The 20364-nt window shown below is 35.1% G+C and overlaps 2 protein-coding genes and 1 pseudogene across 2 annotated transcripts; all 3 read right to left on the bottom strand.

Moving 5' to 3' along the window:
- Window positions 1-7465: 7465 nt before the first annotated feature.
- Window positions 7466-8428, bottom strand: LOC122281829 (dirigent protein-like). Its single transcript, XM_043093632.1, has one exon. It carries the CDS (start codon window positions 8324-8326, stop codon window positions 7757-7759), a length of 570 nt encoding a protein of 189 aa, XP_042949566.1. The 5' UTR covers window positions 8327-8428; the 3' UTR covers window positions 7466-7756.
- Window positions 8429-10624: 2196 nt separating this feature from the next.
- LOC122280536 lies at window positions 10625-11116 on the bottom strand (annotated as a pseudogene).
- A 2308-nt stretch (window positions 11117-13424) lies between these two features.
- On the bottom strand, window positions 13425-14163 carry LOC122282857 (disease resistance response protein 206-like). The gene has a single exon (XM_043094912.1). The coding sequence runs from the start codon at window positions 14070-14072 to the stop codon at window positions 13518-13520; it is 555 nt and encodes a 184-aa protein (XP_042950846.1). The 5' UTR covers window positions 14073-14163; the 3' UTR covers window positions 13425-13517.
- Between the last annotated feature and the right edge of the window lie 6201 nt (window positions 14164-20364).

Below are 20364 nucleotides of genomic sequence, written 5' to 3'. Positions count from 1 at the left end.
TGAATCTATTGATACGGTTTGGATATCTATTAAATATTGGTTGTCCTGGGTGGCCTTAAACCTAGCCTTAAAATTTAAGGACCAAACTAATATCAATCAACGAGATGAGGAACTGCTTCAATCTTTAAACCTTCCTATCCTGAATGCTTATATAAGGGGAGATAAGATTGTGCGATGGGAGAAACCAAAGTGTGGCTGGTATAAACTTAATGCTAATGGATGCTCATTGGGTAACCTGGGTGCTTCAAGAGTAGGGGTAATTCGTGATCATGATGGTGAGTTGCATTTGGGCTTTTCTATTCCTATTGGTTGCTACTTTAATAACCATCCTGAGGTTCTGGGTTTGCTTTATGGTTTGAGGCATGCTAGGAGTATGGGTTGTGATGCTATTGAGATTGAGATGGATTCAAAATTGATTATTGACTGAATTGATAATGAAAAGTGTGGTTTGTGGTATCTAGAAGATTACTGGGAGAAAATCATGAGCTTTCTTGGTCAAATGCGTTTCACTAGTAGACACATCTATTGAGACTACAATACGGTGGCCGACGTCTTGGCAAAATTTGGAGCTAAGGAAAGTAATTCTACTTACTCTTCTGCTACTGGTCTTTCTCGGTTGGCAAGAGGTTTCTTAAGACTTGACAAGGGTGGTTTGCCATATTTGAGACGAAAGTAATTGCAGATTTTTTTACATGGGTTTTTTTAGAATTCTTTCGTTTGTTCTTAGTGGTTTTTTTTTGCATACTTGGGTTTGGAATTCTTGTAACCCCCAAGTATTTGATTGTTATCACGGTTTTCCTCCAATATAAGTGAGGGCTTTTTAATAAAATTGAGAGAGAATCACTCATGGACATGTGATCTTCGTCTCTTTGATGATAAAAAAAAAAAAAAAAAAGAGTTATTTCAATTCCCTTTCTCAAACTGAAGTAGAATCTCAATGGAATGAGCTTTCATGAGTTTCTTGTATTGCTGAACTAGCATGCTAAAGCGACACTCTTGTACATGTCCCGTATATTTAGGCTTTTGCCTATTTTCTTATATATGATCAATAAAATTTGGTTTACCGATTAAAAAAAACATATATATATATATTACAAGCACAAGAAATTAGTAAGAAAGATTAAGGAAAATCAAGATACTATTATAGAAACGTTCTATAATTTTATTCAAGCACGCACGATGGGTCAAAGTTTTTTGACGTGTTTGATTATTATATATAGAAACTAGGATTAACAGAAATGGAATGAATAGGTTTCTGAGGACCGGATCATACTGGCTCATGTGATGATCATATATGGTCTAAATTAACACATTATAAAGGGAATTTAACAGATAACGGAATGGATACGTATGTAACCTTAGTTCAGACGCCAATTGTTTGGAGGACGGACCACCCTAAAAGACGTAACTTCTTTCTCTGTGTAAAAGCTGGTTAATTGCTTTAGCTCATGCACTTTACGTACGCAACTCAATTCAATCATTTAAGGGGCTGTACGTGGCCGGGACTCTAGTTTTGGGTACCTTACAATTTACGTCTTGATAAACCACAAAAGATTTCGATATATATTGATCATCGAGCTATATTTATATATATATATATATATATATACATATATACACAAACTGATCTTATGTTATATACAGGAATTAATAATTAGGACCAAGCTAATTATAGCTAGCTTCGACCTAGCAAGGAGAAATCCAGATTATCACCGGCCACAGATAATAGGTGAATATGAATATTTCTTGTTTAATTAATTGAAAACAGCAAATTACTAAATCATCTGGAGTTCTAGCTAGCTATCCTACGTGGTTTGTGTTGTGCCTCCGGCCTGTCTAAAAATCACACAAGACAATTTTAAAGTGGTTCAGCAAATTGTTTACGTCCACTGGAGCCTCTTTTATAGAATTTGTACGAGATTTACAAAATACTCTACAAAATTCTATTTCTCTCTCTCACGTCCCTTTTTCTCTCTTCACCCACTGCCTTATTTTGCATCTGAGCTCTCTCCTATTTATAAGAAAGAGCAGCCCACCATTTGTAACTTCTTCTGACTTGGGAGAGAGTGGGTGGCCTAACAATGGTGGGTGGTGGTGGGTGAACAAGAGTTGGTGGCTACAAACCCAAACCCATTTCACACTTGGGTTGATTTCAACAATCACCCCCTTCACCCAAGTGTGCCATACCAGGATGCTTACAAACTGATTCATTTTTCAAATGAATGCACCCCATTCTTTGACATGAGAGACTTCCGTTGTTGAATGCGCTCCAATGCACCCGAGGGTGCTTAGCAGTGTTCAATACTGATCAAGTTCAAACAGTGTTGGAACTTGATTCCTGTGACGACCTTTGTCAACATATCTGTCGGATTATCTTCAGTGCCAATCTTTTGAAGTTTGATGTCATCTTCTTCTAATATTTCACGTATAAAGTGAAATCGGACATCTATATGTTTTGTTCGAGAGTGATATACTTGATTCTTGATCAAATGAATTGCACTCTGACTGTCATAGTAAATGGTAACCTCTTGCTGTTTAAAGCCCAAATCTGTTACCAATCCCTGTAACCAAATAGCTTCTTTCACGGCTTCTATTATAGCCATGTATTCAGCCTCAGTTGATGATAGTGCAATTGTTGACTACAAAGTTGATCGCCAACTAACTGGTCCTCCAGCCATAATGAACACATAACCAGTTGTCGATCGGCATTTGTCAAGATCACCTGTATAGTCTGAGTCAACATATCCAGTTACTAGACTATCTTCACTCTTCTCGAACCTCAAACCAACATCTACGGTCCCAGCAATATACCATAGAATCCACCTAGCCGCATGCCAATGAACCTTTTCAGGATTATGCATATAGCGACTGACTAAGCTAACGGCTTGGGAGATATCAGGTCGTGTACACACCATGGCATACATTAAGCTTCCAACAACACTTGCATATGGGACATTCCTTATGTAGTCCCGCTCTTCATCGATTTTAGGAGACTGCAATGCACTGAGCTTGAAATATGGGGCCATAGGAGTACTCACCGGCTTCGTCTTCGAGTCGATGTTGAATCGTTGCAGTATTCTCTTCAGATACTGCTTCTGAGTAAGGTAAACTATACCTTTCACCCTATCTTTTCTGATCTCCATCCCCAGGATTTTTCGTGTTTCTCCCAGATCTTTCATTTCAAACTCATTACTTAACTGAGTTTTTAAGCGATCTATCTCTCCCTTGCTTTTACATGCAATTAACATATCATCTACATATAAAAGCAAATAAATGAAAGATCCATTTGCAAGTTTTCTGAAATATACACAATGATCGTATTGGCAATGAGTGTATTTCAGATCCAACATAAAGCGGTCGAAACGCTTGTACCATTGCCGAGGTGACTGCTTCAAGCCATAGAGAGACTTCTTCAGACTGCATACCCAATTTTCTTTGCCAGCTTCTTTGAATCCTTCTGGTTGGGACAGATAAATCTCCTCTTTCAGATCACCATGTAAGAAAGTTGTCTTTACATCAAGCTGTGCTAACTCAAGATCATATTGTGCAACCAAAGTTAGCAATATCCGAATGGATGAATGCTTCACAACAGGAGAGAATACTTCACTGTAGTCAATTCGCTCTGTCTGAGCGTAGCCCTTGGCTACCAACCTAGCTTTGTATTGCACTCCATTTTTAGCAGCTTGATCATCTTTCTGATTGAAGATCCATTTACAACCAATTGTCTTCTTTCCTTTTGGAAGCGGCACAAGCTCCTAAGTCTGGTTCTGGTGAAGAGACTGCATCTCTTCATTCATCGCCTTTGTCCATTCAACTTGTTCACTGGACTGTATGGCTTCTCTGTAAGTGATTGGGATCTCACCCCCTTCAGCTGGTAATGCATATGTCACATAGTCTGCATAACGTGTCGGTACACGTTTCTCTCATCTCGGTTTGTTGGTTGCTATTGACTCGGGTTGACATGGAGGTACTGGATTATCAACCTCATCTTGTCCATGCTTTCCCAACTTCTTTGAAGTAATAAACTCCACACTTTGCGAATCATTTGATGTTTCGTCATCACAGCTGCCTTCACTGGAATCTTTATGCTTATATGACTTAAGCATCTCAGATTCGTTGAATGTAACATCTCTACTGATGATTACCTTTTTGGACTCTACACAACAAAGTCTATACCCTTTTACACCAGTACTAAAGCCCAAGAATTTTGCTTTCTTGGCTCTAGGATCAAGCTTACTTTCTTTAGCATGATAGTAAGCAGGACATCCGAAAATGTGTAAAAAGTCATAATCAGTAGCATGTTTACCTCTCCACATTTCAATGGGTGTCTTTCCGCCATTGCCAGCTGCGGGTAGTCGGTTGATGAGGTGGCAGACATATGTCACAGCTTTAGCCCAAAATTGTTTACTGAATCCAATATTCAGCAACATACATTGCAGTTTCTTTAATAAGGTACGATTCATTCGTTCTGCCACACTGTTCTGCTGTGGTTTACCTCGTACCGTGAAGTGTCTGACAATTCCCTCTCACCAGTATACTTCCATGAAGGAGTCTGAAGTGTACTCACCTCCATTATCAGATCTGAGCCGCTTGATCTTCCTGCCGGTCTGAGTCTCAACCATTTTCTTCCAATCAAGGAAGATTTTCAGCATTTCATTTTTATTCTTCATCGTATACACCCACACACGACGAGAATAATCATCAACAAAAGTTACAAACCAATGTTTACCTCCCAAAAATGCATTTTGGGTAGGTCCCCAAACATCAGAATGCACATAGTCAAGTATTCCCTGTGTATTGTGTACTGCGGTTCCAAACTTGATCTGCCTCTACTTTCCCAATACACAGTACTCACAGAAAGACAGTTTACCTGTCTTGGCACCTTTGAGTAAGCTTTGTTTCACCAGTGTTTGCAAAACTTTTTCTCCTGCGTGTCCCATACACATATGCCAAAGACTAGTGGTGTCGTCATCAGTCTCATCTAGCTTCTCACAGCCTGTGGAAGCTCTTCCACTAACAGTACTTCCTTGCAAGAAGTACAAGTTTCCTTCCCTCAAGCCCTTCATTGCCACCTGAACTCCCATTAGTACTTTGAGAGTTCCGTCTTCAATGGCGATTCTGAACCCCTTTGAATCCAGAGATCCCAGTGAGATGAGATTCTTCTGCAAGTCCGGAACGTACCGAACTTCTGTCAGAGTCTTGACGCTGCCATCGTGCAGTTTTAACCGAATGTTACCTATTCTTTGAGTCTTACAGGCACTATCATTGCCCATAAGTACTGCTCCACCATCAATTTTTGTGAAGTCAGTAAACCAGTTCCGATTGGGATACATATGATAGGTACATCCGGAATCCATAATCCATTTATCGGAATGACAAATGGATGATGAACCTGCCAAGGCAAAATCTGACTAGTCATCTCTGTCCATGACATTGGCTGTGGAGGGTTGATTCTGCTGTCGTCCCTTCTGGTTTGGACAATCCTTCCTCCAGTGTCCTTTGTTGTGATAAAAGGAACACTCGTCTCTGGCGAGTTTTCTGCCGACTGATGAACCACGTGATATGGCTCGGGTTTTCGAATGAAAACCTTTCCTCCTTCTGGGATACCTTGACTGTTGTCTCCCCCTTGCTGTTAGCGCTTCACTTGATGTATCTTGTTGTACCTGTTTATCTTTTATCCGGTACTCATTGCTAATTAAAGAGATAGATACATCTTCAAAACTAATCTTTTCCTTCTCATACAATAGAGTAGTAATTAAATGCTTATATGTATCAGGCAAGGAATTCAACAGTAGTAAAACCTTATCTTCATCTTCGATTTTAACATCCAAGTTTAACAAATCAGCAAGAATTTGGTTATAATTATTTAGATGTTCAGACATTGAAATACTTTCACGAAATTGGAATCTGAAGAGCTTCTTCTTCAAGTGCAAACGACTCTCAATGCTCTTCTTCATGAACTTATCCTCCAATTTCTGCCAAAGCACCCTAACATCTGTCTCTCTCATGACAAAATACTTTTGTTCTTTGGTAAGGCATAATCCTACAAGCTTGAGTATTTAGTTTCTTCCAACCCTGATCAATCATATCATCTGGCTTTCCTCCCAACGCAATATCCAACTCTTGTTGGATTAAAACGTCCATTACTTCACACTGCTACATGTCAAAATTGCTTGTTCCATCGAACTTCTCAACTTCAAACTTGGCATTTGACATAGTGGACCGACGTCCTGAGCTACTGGCATGTTCAGAGCTCTTGTCTCTTCCAGAATGTTCCATTTGAATTTAGAAAAATTTAGACAAAACATTTTGAAATTCTAATCGTACGGATGAGTCCAGAATGATCCAAATAGTTAGAAACCACTATCTGATCGTTGAAATCGGACTCCGAATGGCTTAGATCTAGCCCAAAATTGATCTGTAACTTTTAGACGGTTCAGATCAGCCTTATGCTACAGTAGCGCGTGGGAGCGCGTGCCTGAGCGTGGGAGAGTGTATTCCACACGTCTTCTTCCTCCAGACGCGAGTGGGGGCGCGTGGGCGCGTGTTTCCCACTCATCTTCTTCCTCTGACGCGATTTTGGCGTGTCTGTGCACTCTCCAACTTCTAGGGGTGGGTACGAGCTCCTCCGACATCTGTTTTTGATGCCGTTTGCGGCAACAGATTCGTCTTGATGCGAGAAACATTACTGTGTGGTCAAAAGTTGATTTTGATCAACTTGATTTTTCTAGACAGTACAAAACCAAAGCTCTGATACCAATTGTTGCGCCTCCGGCCTGTTCAAAAATCACACAAGACAATTTTAAAGTGGTTCAACAAATTGCTTACATCCAATGGAGCCTCTTTTATAGAATTTATACGAGATTTACAAAATATTCTACAAAATTCTATTTCTCTCTCTCACGTCCCTCTTTCTCTCTTCACCCACTGCCTTATTTTGCATCTGAGCTCTCTCCTATTTATAGGAAAGAGCAACCCACCATTTGCAGCTTCTTCTAACTTGGGAGAGAGTGGGTGGCCTAACAATGGTGGGTGGTGGTGGGTGAACAAGAGTTGGTGGCTGCAAACCCAAACCCATTTCACACTTGGGTTGATTTCAACAGTTTGAGAGAACTGTTATATACTAATTTGTTTTGATAATTTGATGATGCAAGGTGTATTTTACATGAAAAAAAAAATTAATTATATTATTAATGAGTAACAATTTTCCTTGGTCTTTTAACTTTGCATGTATCGCATTCTAATTTGGTCAATCTTGAAGTTTTAAAAATACATTAATATTGTAAGTAGCTAGTGCTGTTCAGACATTATGGCACAACCGCATATATATATACATATTAGTCTACACGTTAACATGAAGATGCACATGAAATATAAAACATTGAACATTTAAGGGGCATGTGGTCGTGCGTGTGTGTGTATATATATACATATATATATAGGTTCTAATAAAAATATTCACATGTGATCAATAAAATTCCATTATATTCAAACGCGGGTCGTTCTGAAACTTCAAGGAATTATAACATATATAGCACTGGCCGTACTCATAAAAAGAGAGCGAAAAGACAGGAAACATGAAGGAGCTTGAATTGGATACAATTATTCCTTCCTGAATACCAATGATGAAGCTGCTATTCTCCATTGAGTTCTCAAGGAATATTCCGGATTTAATAATAAAAAGAAAAGAACGACCATTAGATCGAATGATTCAGAATCATTCAACAAAGTACTCCAAAATCCGTCATCAACAAAATCACCAACACTCGTACAGTTTAGTGTCAACACGAAGACGGAAATAAACTTCTCCCTCAAAGGCATCAGTCATCAAAGTGGCTATTCCTCTAGCCATGAAGAAGTCACCGGTGCCACCAACCACAGATATATCCCTAGTCTTGTTCATCAGAGGATCAGCCCCAGCAAAGTTTATGCTCCCCTTATGCTGCGTAGAGTTGAAAACAAAGGAGAAGCCAAGCCAGGCAGTGAAAATGTCCTTTTGGTCATAAAGATAAAACCCTTGGGCACGACCAACTGGGGTTGAGTGCAGATTGTTGTCTAAGGTAATTGGGTCGTCAAACACAACCAAGTCACCAAAATGGCTTTGTCCTGCCATTATGGTTCTGTTCCCCCAGGCTGGCGCACCTACAATGGCAGAAGTTGCATTCTTCGAATTCTTGCCATTATAAAGAATGTCATGGAAATAGAAAATCAACCTTTTACAAGGGCGGCGAACCTTGATTTTCCCAGCGGATGCAGCGGTAGTACTGGATATTCCAACGAGTAGGAAGAGGAGGAAGAAAGATAAAATCAGATTTTTAAGCTCCATTGTACTCAATTAATTTCAATGGAAAATGGGTTCGAGAGATACTGCAAGAAGTAGATGCTTTGAGGGGATGAGGGACAGGTATTTTATTATATAGAAGTACCGAGCTACCATTAGTATGTTTTTATATAGGATGAAGTAGTGCTAAGTTAAGCGTTGCTTAAAAGAGATTTTGACACAGTTGTTTTATCTGATCATGAGCCGTTCTTTAAGTTTGCTTCATCTCTACGACTAACGTAATCAATGCAGGCAGAACAAATTTTGGGACCAAAAAAGGCAAAAAAAAAAAAAAAGGTTGCAGTAGATGTCCTGTCTGCCCTACCTTTGGAGAGCTAACTCATTTATTTTAATTCCATCAAATTAATTAGAGTACTGTTAAATACAGTCGTAAAGCAACAAGAAGTAAAGTTTAATATTATTAAAAAATTAATTCTTATTTTTTTCAAAAAATATAAATTCCTTAGTTACTCATTTTTTTTAAAAAAAATTGTGTGGCGTTCTCTGCGATTATAAAAAGCATTTTTCATTAGTGATCTAATGCGCCTCTTTTAGGACATAGGCTTTTGATCAAGTCGCGGCCTTGTGCCTGCAACAATGTTTTCATGACGAGCCTTACTCGTTGGACTGCCCTTAAAAACCAGTAGGAAAATGATATACTTACTATTCCATTACAATTTATTTACTATTTTTTTTATATTTATTTTTTTTTAATTTTAATTTTTACTTAATGATTAAGGAAGTTAGTATTAATAAATTTATATATTTTTTTAATTTTTTCTTAATGACTAAGAATATTAAAAAAATACTTAAAAGAAAATGAAATTAAAAAAAAAAAAACTTATAATACACTTGAGTTGTAGATAGGTAGTAATAGGGTTGTAAGCCTATCACTACTCAAACCAGTAACCCTTGAGGATTTATCTGATCTTAGTATGGTTCAATTTATCGAAATTGACTCGATTGTAGTCCTTTCCCTTTTGGACTCTCAATCATCAGATATTAATTAATTTGATTAAATTTATAATCTTCAGCATCATAACATCAATTTTGATAAACCGCCATGTCAGTATTTAATTCACATTATAATTCTTATTTTTAATAAATTTTGGTTGATTTGCAGTTGGCACTGTGTTTTAGTAATTATATCAGAGGTACTGATTTGTAGGAGTTTATCCAGTACCCATCCTTTTATTCTCTTGGCCAGATAACATACCCATGCAGTAAAATTATTTTGTCAAGAAAGGGCAAAAAATGATTGCTTCTCGAAGTTCTATATATATGTTACAGGCCGTACGTGATCATACAATACAAAAAGGTTGGATCCATATATAATTGCAGGCTATATAATAAACAGAAAACGGCGATGATCTTAATTAATCCCAAATTTTCCATACAATATATATAATTCCTTTATGTTGAATCCTTCAAACGCTTTTTCCATATATAATTAACTACTTTCCATTCTTTCCCTTACGCTCACTTAACGAACAGGAAGACCCACTTATATCCGGGCAACAACTAAATTAACCTAACCTCGCTCAAAAGGGCCACGGCTTAAAGCACAATAATAATAAAAAAAATGGATCAGTGATTGTTGGGTGTGGAGACTGCTTTATTCTAGCTTGTAGTGATCTGATTTGATGACCCGACCAACAAAAATTTATTAGGTTCTTTTAGTGGATTTTCAATGAGGTCGGGGTCATGACGTATACAAATTGTCGAATCACGTAAATTTTGTATTATATATGCAATTGTTTTTCTCTATTTTTCTTTACTATTTTCGCATTGTCGTTTCCCAACAGTGATTCGATGTTTTAGAGGCTAAAAATTAAACACGTACAACTCCAGGCAATCACAAATTATCATGCATTTTTTTCCTTTCCAATAACTTAATTTGTTTAAAGCTTTTGAGAGGACATATATAAGATACTAGATATACTTGATTCTTTGTTGCCCATTTGAAAGGACCAAGCCATCAGGAATGCTGATCACTTCTGTATATGTAGGGAATACTGATCTTTCCATCTACATTAATCAAGCTGGTAGAGATATGGGTGTGACATGTTCTAGATCTTGAGATTTGTAAAGCTAAGGTTCAATCTTGATTAAAATACATTATATCAATATGCGCGCATCATGATAGTACTCTAGCAAGAGTTGGAGGTTGTGAAAAAGCAACCCATGGACAGACTCACAGGACACAAAAGCAAAAACGCTTTCTAATGCACAAAAAAATTAATATTGAAAATTTGAGACCCTAACCATAACGAAAATCATATCTATGACATGATCGATCTCAGTTCACCAACATTCATAGAACTTAAAGTCGACCCGGAGCCTGAAATATACTTTTCCGTCATATGCATCAGTCATTATATATACTTGTCCGTCAAATAGTAGCAAAACCACGATGCATGAAGAAATCTCCTGTCCCACCCACGACAGAAGTATCCCTAGCCTTCGCCCGCATCTCCAATGATGAAGTTTATAGTGCGCGCCTAAAGTGGCCTGTGCTATTAATTAAGAACAAACGTGAAGCCTAGCCAAGCTGTGAAAGTGTTCATAATTGTGTCGTGTAAGTAAAGGCCCTGTGCCCTGCCTACAGGCTCTGTGTGGAGATTGTTGTCAGGGGTAATGGGGTCGTCGAAAACGACGATGTTCCCGAAATGAAAATTGGCTTGCTAAGACGGTTAAGTTTGCTCCTTCAGGAGCTGCAACAATGGCGGATGCAGTGGCATTACCAGCATCTTTGCCATTGTAAATGACGTTATGGAAGTATAACGTTAAGTGTTTGCATGGTTAATTTATGCTGTTTCTTGCCCTGGGTTGAATACAAAGCCAGTATAAAATTAGGAATGACAAATAATGAAGTATCTAGTCAGATACAAGTCTTAAATAGTTAAATTTTTTATTATTTTTTTTATCAAAAAATAAGTCACACTAATAAAAAAATAAGTTTTTTCTTTCAATTTTTTTAATTAATTTTTTTTTTGTTTTACAAAAAGTTATATAAAATTTATTTATTTAAAATTTGTACGAATAATTTATCAAAAAAGTGAGTCACACTAATATATAGGTGCTAGCTTTATATATAGGCCAAAAATGGCATACGTGGAAGAGTGATGAAATTAGAATTTTCCAAAGTATATAGATTAAAAATATATGTCTGGTTATAGAGTAGGGCCCTAGCTAGATACTCATGATCATGAGATTCTCTAAAGTAAACAAAACAGCTTAATTGATCAATTAATGAGTTGCAATATAAGCCAAAAGGGTGATGATCTCTCGCCCTCATGAGCCAAAAGGCCAGACGACTCCGATCCGGTTCAATATCCCCGAATAATGTGCCGAACCTTTCGACATCGAGTACCATTCAATTTTCAAATCGTCTTATTGTACGAGTTAATTTGTGGTATCCAGCCTAATATATATTCATGACATAGACAACTAGATTTTTTTTTTTCAATTCCCCATTGCTTATGGTTGGAGGATTAATGGTAGTAGGTAGGTATTAATATAATATATATTTATATATATAGACACGCACACATTGGTTGTCGTTTATGGGTAGGTACACCAAGATCACCACCCCTATAAATTATACTTAATTGGGGGAATATTTGGGGTTATGAAGTAGCTAGAGCTAGGAAGACTCAAGATCATGCATGCATTGTAGGATTGAGTTATCGGCCTTTTGGCTCGGTGCATGCCAAACCCTAGCCTTTCCAGTGTTGATATAGGTGAGGATGACTTATATGCTCTTGCCTTTCCAACTCAGCAGCTTTCTTACCCTTCAAAATCCGTGGTTGAAATTTTAATTTTTCTTTTTCCTAAACAAATAAATAAATAAAGCTTAAAATTATTAATTCAATTAGGATAAGACATCATGAGCTGAGCTTCAGGTACAAAATAAGTTTCTTCGAGTACTTGATCAACTAATTAGGACGGCTGCTATTTCATTTCAATTCTTAAAAAGAATTTTCTATTGCTTTGTCATGTTAATCATGATGGAGAGCCAAAAGCTAGATTATATAAACGGTTCATGCATGGGTCCGGCTACTATGCCGCCCCCAAATGTGCCGCCAGCGTTAATTTTTTTTTTTTTTCATTTTCCATTTCACATTTTTTTAATCACTTTCTTAATCATTAAGTAAAAAAAAAATACATCAATATATTTAAAATCACTTTTTTAATTATTAAATAAAAAAAAAAATCTTTTTACCCAGTGGTCAACCCCAAGCGTCAAAGAGGCTTTATCCTTCATGCATTAATGTTTCGTGGCAGTTGAAGGTCTCTAAAAGCCGATTGTTATGAGAAACATGACCAGCCAAAACAGTCCAACAGAGATTAAAACTAGTTTAATTATATATATATATATATATATATGTATTACAGTATAATTTTGCCCTATTTTTGATAAAAGAGTCATGTAGTACCCATACGATCATTCTTGATCTTATTGCTTGATCCGATGATCACTTAATTTCCTGTTAAAAAATCACCCATTAATAACATTGTATCGACCCCGGCCCTGCATACTCTTCTTATTTAATGGCCTTTCAGGAATGGCCTCTCAGTCTCTCTGACCCGAGCTGTGAACTATTTCCAGATCAGTGAGATCTTATGCATGTCTTTAGAGAAGGTAATGCAGAGGCAGATTTTTTAGGTCGCTTGGCTTATAAAAAAAAATCTGGAACTTGGACAAATTTAAATGATGTTTCTCACCACCTAAAAGGGATATTAAAAGTTGATAAAATGGGACTGTATGCTCTCAGAAGGTAAGATCCGATTTTTGTTTTTGGCTGATTTCTCTCATTGGTTTTTGGTTCTTTGTTGTTGGTTTTGGCTTTAGATTTTAAAATATCATTTTTACACTTGGGTTTTGGGTGTTTCTTGTAGCCCCCCAAGCATCTGTTTTGTTCCACGGTTTTTCTCTGCCATACGTGAGGATTTTTATGAATAAATTTGGAGAATGATCACTCTTGGACATGTGGCCCAACCTCTTTTTTTTATTAATATATATATATATATATATTCCCAAACGACATAAATACCATGAGAAGTACTCATGTCTGTTGAAGGATTCACAAGATTATGGAAGTAAATTAATACATCTCTAGAGATCGTGATAATTAGAGTAATAACGAAACCCTAGCCATAACGAAAATGATCATTTCTATAACATGATCTCAATTCACCAACATTCATAGAACTTAATGTCGACCCGGAGCCTGAAATAGACGTCTCCTTCAAATGCATCAGTCATTATAGTCGCAATACCACGATGCATGAAGAAATCTCCTGTCCCACCCACGACAGAGATGTCCCTAGCCTTCACCATTATTGGGTCAGCTCCAATGAAGTTTATAGTGCCTAGGTGGTCTGTGCTATTAAGAACAAACGTGAAGCCTAGCCAAGCTGTGAAAGTGTTCTTTGTGTCGTACAAGTAAAGGCCCTGAGCCCTGCCAACAGGCTCTGAGTGAAGATTGTTGTCGAGGGTAATGGGGTCGTTGAAAACTGCGATGTTCCCGAAATGAAATCGGCCTGCCAAGATGGTTAAGTTTGCTCCTTCTGGAGCTGCAACAATGGCGGATGTGGCATTACCAGCATTTTTGCCGTTGTATATGATGTCATGGAAGTATAAGGTTAAGTGCTTGCATGGAATATGCTGTTTCTTGCCATGGAAGGCTGAGGACAAAGCAAGTAAAATGAGGAACTGAAAAACAATGAAGTATCTGATCACCCCCATTATTCTTGGCTTTCCTAGCTAGCTAATGGAAACGATCGAGGAGGAAAAAGAGAACTTATTCTGAGGGGATGTATGAACGATCGAGGAGAACAGCAGCTTGGAACTTGAGTTTTACTCTCTCCCTTTTGTACCTCTATATATCTTTAGTTCAAGGAAAATGATAGGTAGACGACAAAGTGTACTTTATTATTAATTAATTTGAACCAATTAGAATCTTTGTTTTTGGGAATCGTATTTACTTATTTTTTAGTATTATGTTTTTTATTTTTTTGTATTTAAAAAAATACATAAAAATATTTTAAAGAAAGAAACAAAATAATTTACAATTTCTTGATTGGTTTTTTCTGTAGCCCTAGCATATTTGGGAAACGCCAATTGAACGAGTTACAATATAAGCCAAATGGGTCTATGGACCTTTCGACATCGAGTGCTCCAAAGCATCTTATAGTGGGAGTATTATATATGATTACTATAAAAATTAGAGTAATATTATATATAATTATATTTGTATATTTTTTATATATTTTATTAATATAATTGATTGTATTAATTATTTTTTAATATACAATCAATTATATCATTAGAATATATATAAAATAGTTCGTAAAAATGAGTACCGTATATCTAATTTTTATAAAAATTACTTTTTAACTATCAATAGATTATTATGTAGACCAAGATAGGGATAGAGAAAATATATGATCTGTTAATTTATTCAAGACATGCTCGATAATCCCCAACTCAGAGAGGGTATATTAGATTTATTAAATTATTAAAACCACCATGCATGCATCTTAATTTGATGTTGGAAAATTTTAGAAAGAGAGATCTCCCCGTAATGGAATAGTGTTACATGTATAAGAAGAGAAATATCGATGAATCATCTTTTACTTAACTACGAGGTGGCAAGATTAATGTTATGTGCTGAAATCTTTTATAGAACGGACATTGCTTAATTGGGTACGTAATATTGCCCAAGATGATGGTTGATTAATTATTTGCATGTTGGGAAAGATGCATGACCAATTTACATATTGAGGATGTATGGACGGATGCTTATGGATTGAAATGAATGGTCAGAATTTTAAAAACAATGAGCATTCTACAGATGCGTTAAGAAGTTTCTTCTCCCATACTTTATTTCTTTGGGGATCCTCTTGTGTACTAATGGAGCTTGCTTCAATGAATTTCTCGTATCCATTTATATATATCTCCTTTTTATGTAACTAGGTCATGTATGTAATTCATGTTTGTCTATCTCCTGTATATTTAGGCTATGGCTATTTACTTCTATTAATAAAATATTATTGTCTTACTTATAAAAAAAAAAGGTTATAATGAAAATTAAGAAATTAACATACTTTGTTGCAATATCCAGCCTATTCATTTATTTTATTTTATTTTTTATTTTTGGAGAAAATCCAGCCTATTCATGAAATAGGCAACTCATTCTTTATTTTAAATTCTCCATTTCCTATGGTTGGAGGATTAATGGTAGTAGGTATTCACTTGAATCGTCCAAACGAAAAGCAACATATATTGTTTGTCGTTTATGGTAGGTCCACCAAAGTCCAACATGAAGTCAATTCCAAAAGCCTTTTGTTTATAATTTCCCCATCCTCCTCGACGAATTAGATCGATCGATATGGCACCAACCCAGCACGATAACTCGTAAAAATATTCCGAAGTACTACAATATTTCATCATTTCTTTTGTTTTTTAACGGATTAGTCTGTTATTTTTCTTACAAGATCATTAAGATCTTCCAATTAGTTTTCTTATTAATATTTAATTTTATATTTTTATATTTTTAAACATATATATTTACAAATTAATATTTGTATGTTTAAATAAAAAAAATAAAAATAACAAATTATATGTTTATCATTTATGTGTGACCGATATATATAGAAGATGATAAATAAAATTTTTCTAACTAGAAACTAATACATACTAGGCTAATTAAGGGTATATTTAGAGAGTGAGATGATGATAATTTTATAAATAGTAGTAAGATAATTTGTGAGTAGTAGTGAGATAGTTTGAATTGAGTAATTTCTAAGTTTTGAGAAATAATTAAGAAAGAAAAAGTTAAATAAAAAAATATTATAAAATTAACATTTTGTAACAATATAGTTTTACAATATAGTTTTTGTTTAGAGATTTGAGAAAGTTAGAATTATTTTTTATTTGAAAGTTTGAAAAAGTTTTAATAATTAATTTAAAAATCTTGTATTTAAATTATATTTAAAAATAAGATGAGTTGAGATCAAATAAGATAAAATAAAGTTTTTTAGAAAAATTTAGTTACAAGCATAATTGTGTATTAATATATACACTAATTAAATGTGATTGGTCAAAAAGTATATTTTATTGAAAATAATACTAATTTAAATTTTAAATATAAAAAAATTAATATTAATATTATAAATTAGAACATAATTTTATTTATATATAATAAAACTCAATTTTTTTTTTTTTTTGGTCTCATTCCACACCTGCCAGATCATCAAGCTGGGGAACTTATTATAGCATAACCGTACAAATCTTGGGTGGGTGTGATAGATTTAAAAATTAATTTTTAGAGAATCCAACAAATGTAGATGGACATGTTTATAATTAATATTGTTGACACGAAATAATTCGAACAATGTTATAAGGGTTGGTTTGGTTATCTAAACTTAAAATATTTCATATCTTTTTATTTAATATAATTATTATAATTTTTTTAAATTTTTTAATAAAATATAATAAATAATTTAATTTTTTTTCAACTTTTAAAATAAAACTAATATTAAAAAAATTATATTCTAATAATATTTTATTTAAAATATCTCATTTTATTTCATCTAAATTATATAAAATGACTTAAATTTATGTACGCACTATGAATGTTATTTTAAAAAGTCACCTAGAATTCTAGAAAAACGTGAGATTCCTATCAGGTAATTAAGCAAATAAAAAAAACGAAGTTGCTTAAGGTTAATCCCCCAATTAACTGATCATCGCCTAAATAAATATAAAAGAATATGAAGTACCCGTTCATCATTTTATGGCATGTTCTCCTATCCGTTGAAGTCCTTCATTTTATTTTATTTTTTTCTAAACAAATAATTAAGCTTAAAATTATTTCAGTAAGAAGACAAACAAAATTATACCAAGCTGGGACAAGACTTGATCAGAAACAAAATAATAAGCTTAAAGTGGGTACTATTTTATTAATGTCTATTGCTTTGTGTTCATGGTGGAGACAAGAGATTGAACGGTTCATGCATTGTTTGGCGCATTGGTCGTCTCTAAAAGCCGATTGTTATGAGAAACACCAAAAGAGTCCATCCAAGATTAAATTTAGTTTTTTCTTTTTGTTTTAAATCGTACGTATTTGTCAAGTTTTGTTAGTAATTTGGTAATGTAATTTATTAATTTGTACTAAATTTTGGGTATAAAACGTAAAAGCTGGTCTCTTAATTGAAAGGTGAAAAATCGTGTATTTCCCCATATGTGAAGAGCTGAAGTTACAACACATTTATATCTCTTTAGGTCATGATATTCTTATATGGAGAGTGGAGCAAAGTGGCAATTTTACAATCTCGTCAGTTTGGCAATACAATCATAATCCTAAAGAAAAAGTGTGATGGGCTAAATGGATCTGGCATAAATTAATTCTGAGTAAAATCTCTATATTTATGTGGAAATGTGGGCTCGGGCGATTTTGCAAATCAACATTATGATTAGCATTCTCCCTTTATTAATAAGCTAGTCCTTGTGGTTTTATAGATGTAAAGCTAGAATGGAGTGGGCTAGTAAAACTAGAGAGCAAGTGTGCTACAAGATCAAGAAAATTTTAGCTTAACTAATGAATACTAAAATGAATAAGCCCTTCACTAAATGCTCAGATGGAGTGACTTTACAGTAACTTGGTCTAAAGAATATGCCAGTCCAAACAAAGTCTATGCAGATATTGAAATGGATGCGCTCAACTCAAGAATTTGCTAAACTTAACATTGATGGCAGTAGCCTTGGTAATCTTGGTCGAAGTGGAGGTAAATGGATCCTTCGATATGAGAATGGTCATATGATTTTCGCCTTTATCCGATTCTATGGTATTAATTCTAACAATTTTGCATAGATAAGAGCCCTAGTTGATAGTCTTAGTTTACATGTGAAAATGAATATTAAACACGTAGAAGTTGAAACAGATTCTAAGCTAGTGGTTAATTGGTGGGAGAAAGGTGGGCAAGTTCCTTGGCATAGTCAGAAATACTAGAAAGAGGCTAGAGAGACAGCTCGTTCAATAGTGTACATCTTTATCATTCCTTTAGGAAAACGAATCACGTTGCAGACAGATTAACTAAATTGGGTACTAGAGGTACAAAGCTGTTATTCAATATTAGAGACAACATTTCAAAAGCCATTAGGGGATCAAGCAGGTTTATAAGTTATACGACATCGATAACATGGTGTCAATGTTAAACATGTTGAGAAAGGTGGGAAAGTTCATTGGCATAGTCGGAGATACTGGAAAGAGGCCAGAGAGATAGCTCGTTCAATGGTGATACATATTTATCATTTCTTTAGGAAAACGAACCACGTTACAGACAAATGAGCTAAATTGGATACTAGAGGTACAAAGCTATTATTCAATAATAGAGACAACATTCCAAAAGCATTAAGTGAGCTATTCGTATGGATCAAGCAGGTTTACAAGTTATATGACATCGATAACACACTATCAATGTTAAGCATGTTTTGTTATTTCTTTGTTTTGATTGCAGGTTTTTTGTTAAGCATGCACTTTTGTGTTTTTGTTTTGATATGTGTTCTGTTTATTACGGTTAGTGTTTTCTTTTAATTGTTATTGCATTCTATTTTGATACCTAGTTTTGGATTTTAGAATTATCTGTAACCCTAGGTATCTACCTGTAATCACAGTTTTCCTCTACTATAAGTGAGAGCATTTAATAAAATTGGAGTTCCATCCTATTTATAAAAAAAATAAATTTAAAAAAAGAACTATCTTATTGGGTAAAAATGGTTGTGTAAGAGAGAGATCTAATTGCAATCTACATAAGGATTGCAAAACGGAGAAGATGCCTCCCTCCCAAGAATCATCGGGGATCTTGTAAATATCATTGTTCTTTTTTATCTGTTGTGATCAATGATTAATATGGAATCAATAGGTTTTAAAAAATAGTACATAAGCTACAAACAGCGTAACAAAACAAAACAAGAACTTGTGAAGAAATTCATTGGAGGTTGGTGTTCCAATGAGGTAAGTGGGTCTCAAGGAGTTGGGCTTTGGAAACATATTAGAAGAGATTGGGACACATGCAGCTCATACTTGTTTCAAAGCTGGAAATGGAGTGAAGGTAAAATTTTGACATGATTTATGGTGTGGTGATCGGGCAATCAAGGAAGTTTTTCCTCATGTCTATGACTTAGCAAGAAGGAAAGAAGCATCAATAGCGGATTTAGTTATCATCTCCAATGACTTTCCCCTATGGAACATTACTTTCCTTAGAGATGTACAAGACTGGGAAATGGATGAATTTTCGGTGTTCTTTGACTAGGTGTACTCCATTCATGTGTCGGGAGAAGGCGAAGACAAGATTTATTGGTACCTTTCTAAGAAGGGAGTTTTCACGGCCTGTTGTAATTGATTTCCACGGCATGTCTTTTCATGAATTTCTTGTATCTCTAAACCAGCACACCTAGGCATTACTCTTGTCATGCCCAAGAATTTGTCTATAGGTAATGTGAGATTTATTTCTCAACAACTTAAATGCAAGTTTTATAAGGGTTCCATCCGAATATGCTTGAAGTTGATCACCACATATATGGATACATTTGTTTGTGATTAGTCATAGCATGACAAGTGAATTTTCATTAAGGAGTCAGCAAAATTTGGATATATAAAAAGATCATTTCAATATATGAGTATGAGAAATGACTTGTATAGTCTCAAATGTGCAATCTCCATGCATTATATTTGAAAAAAAAAAATGATCAAATATAAGACTCACACAAAAAAACTACTATTTTTTTTTTTTAAATGCACAAGACTTACACATCGTTGGACCACTTGTATATAGTATTATTCTATAAGTATTAACTATCAACCCATATGATCATTCTTGATTGGTAAAAGACTGTAGCACCCATATGATCTCCGATCACGTTCCGGTTAAAAATGATTAAGTAATCACTTTTTATCGACCCCTTGCATACTCTCCTTATTGAATGGCCCTTCAGATTCAATCATTCTCTCACGTGTTCAGGCCTTAAAACAATG

Source organism: Carya illinoinensis, chromosome 11 (genome assembly GCF_018687715.1).
Source record: "Carya illinoinensis cultivar Pawnee chromosome 11, C.illinoinensisPawnee_v1, whole genome shotgun sequence".
Lineage (NCBI taxonomy): Eukaryota > Viridiplantae > Streptophyta > Magnoliopsida > Fagales > Juglandaceae > Carya > Carya illinoinensis.
Note: the sequence above shows the minus strand (reverse complement) of the source record. Positions and strands in the feature narration are given on the sequence as shown.

What these genes read in the sequence shown, in the direction of transcription:
- LOC122281829 (XM_043093632.1), bottom strand. Translation starts at nt 8,326, where the DNA reads ATGGAGCTTAAAAATCTGATTTTATCTTTCTTCCTCCTCTTCCTACTC.
- LOC122282857 (XM_043094912.1), bottom strand. Translation starts at nt 14,072, where the DNA reads ATGGGGGTGATCAGATACTTCATTGTTTTTCAGTTCCTCATTTTACTT.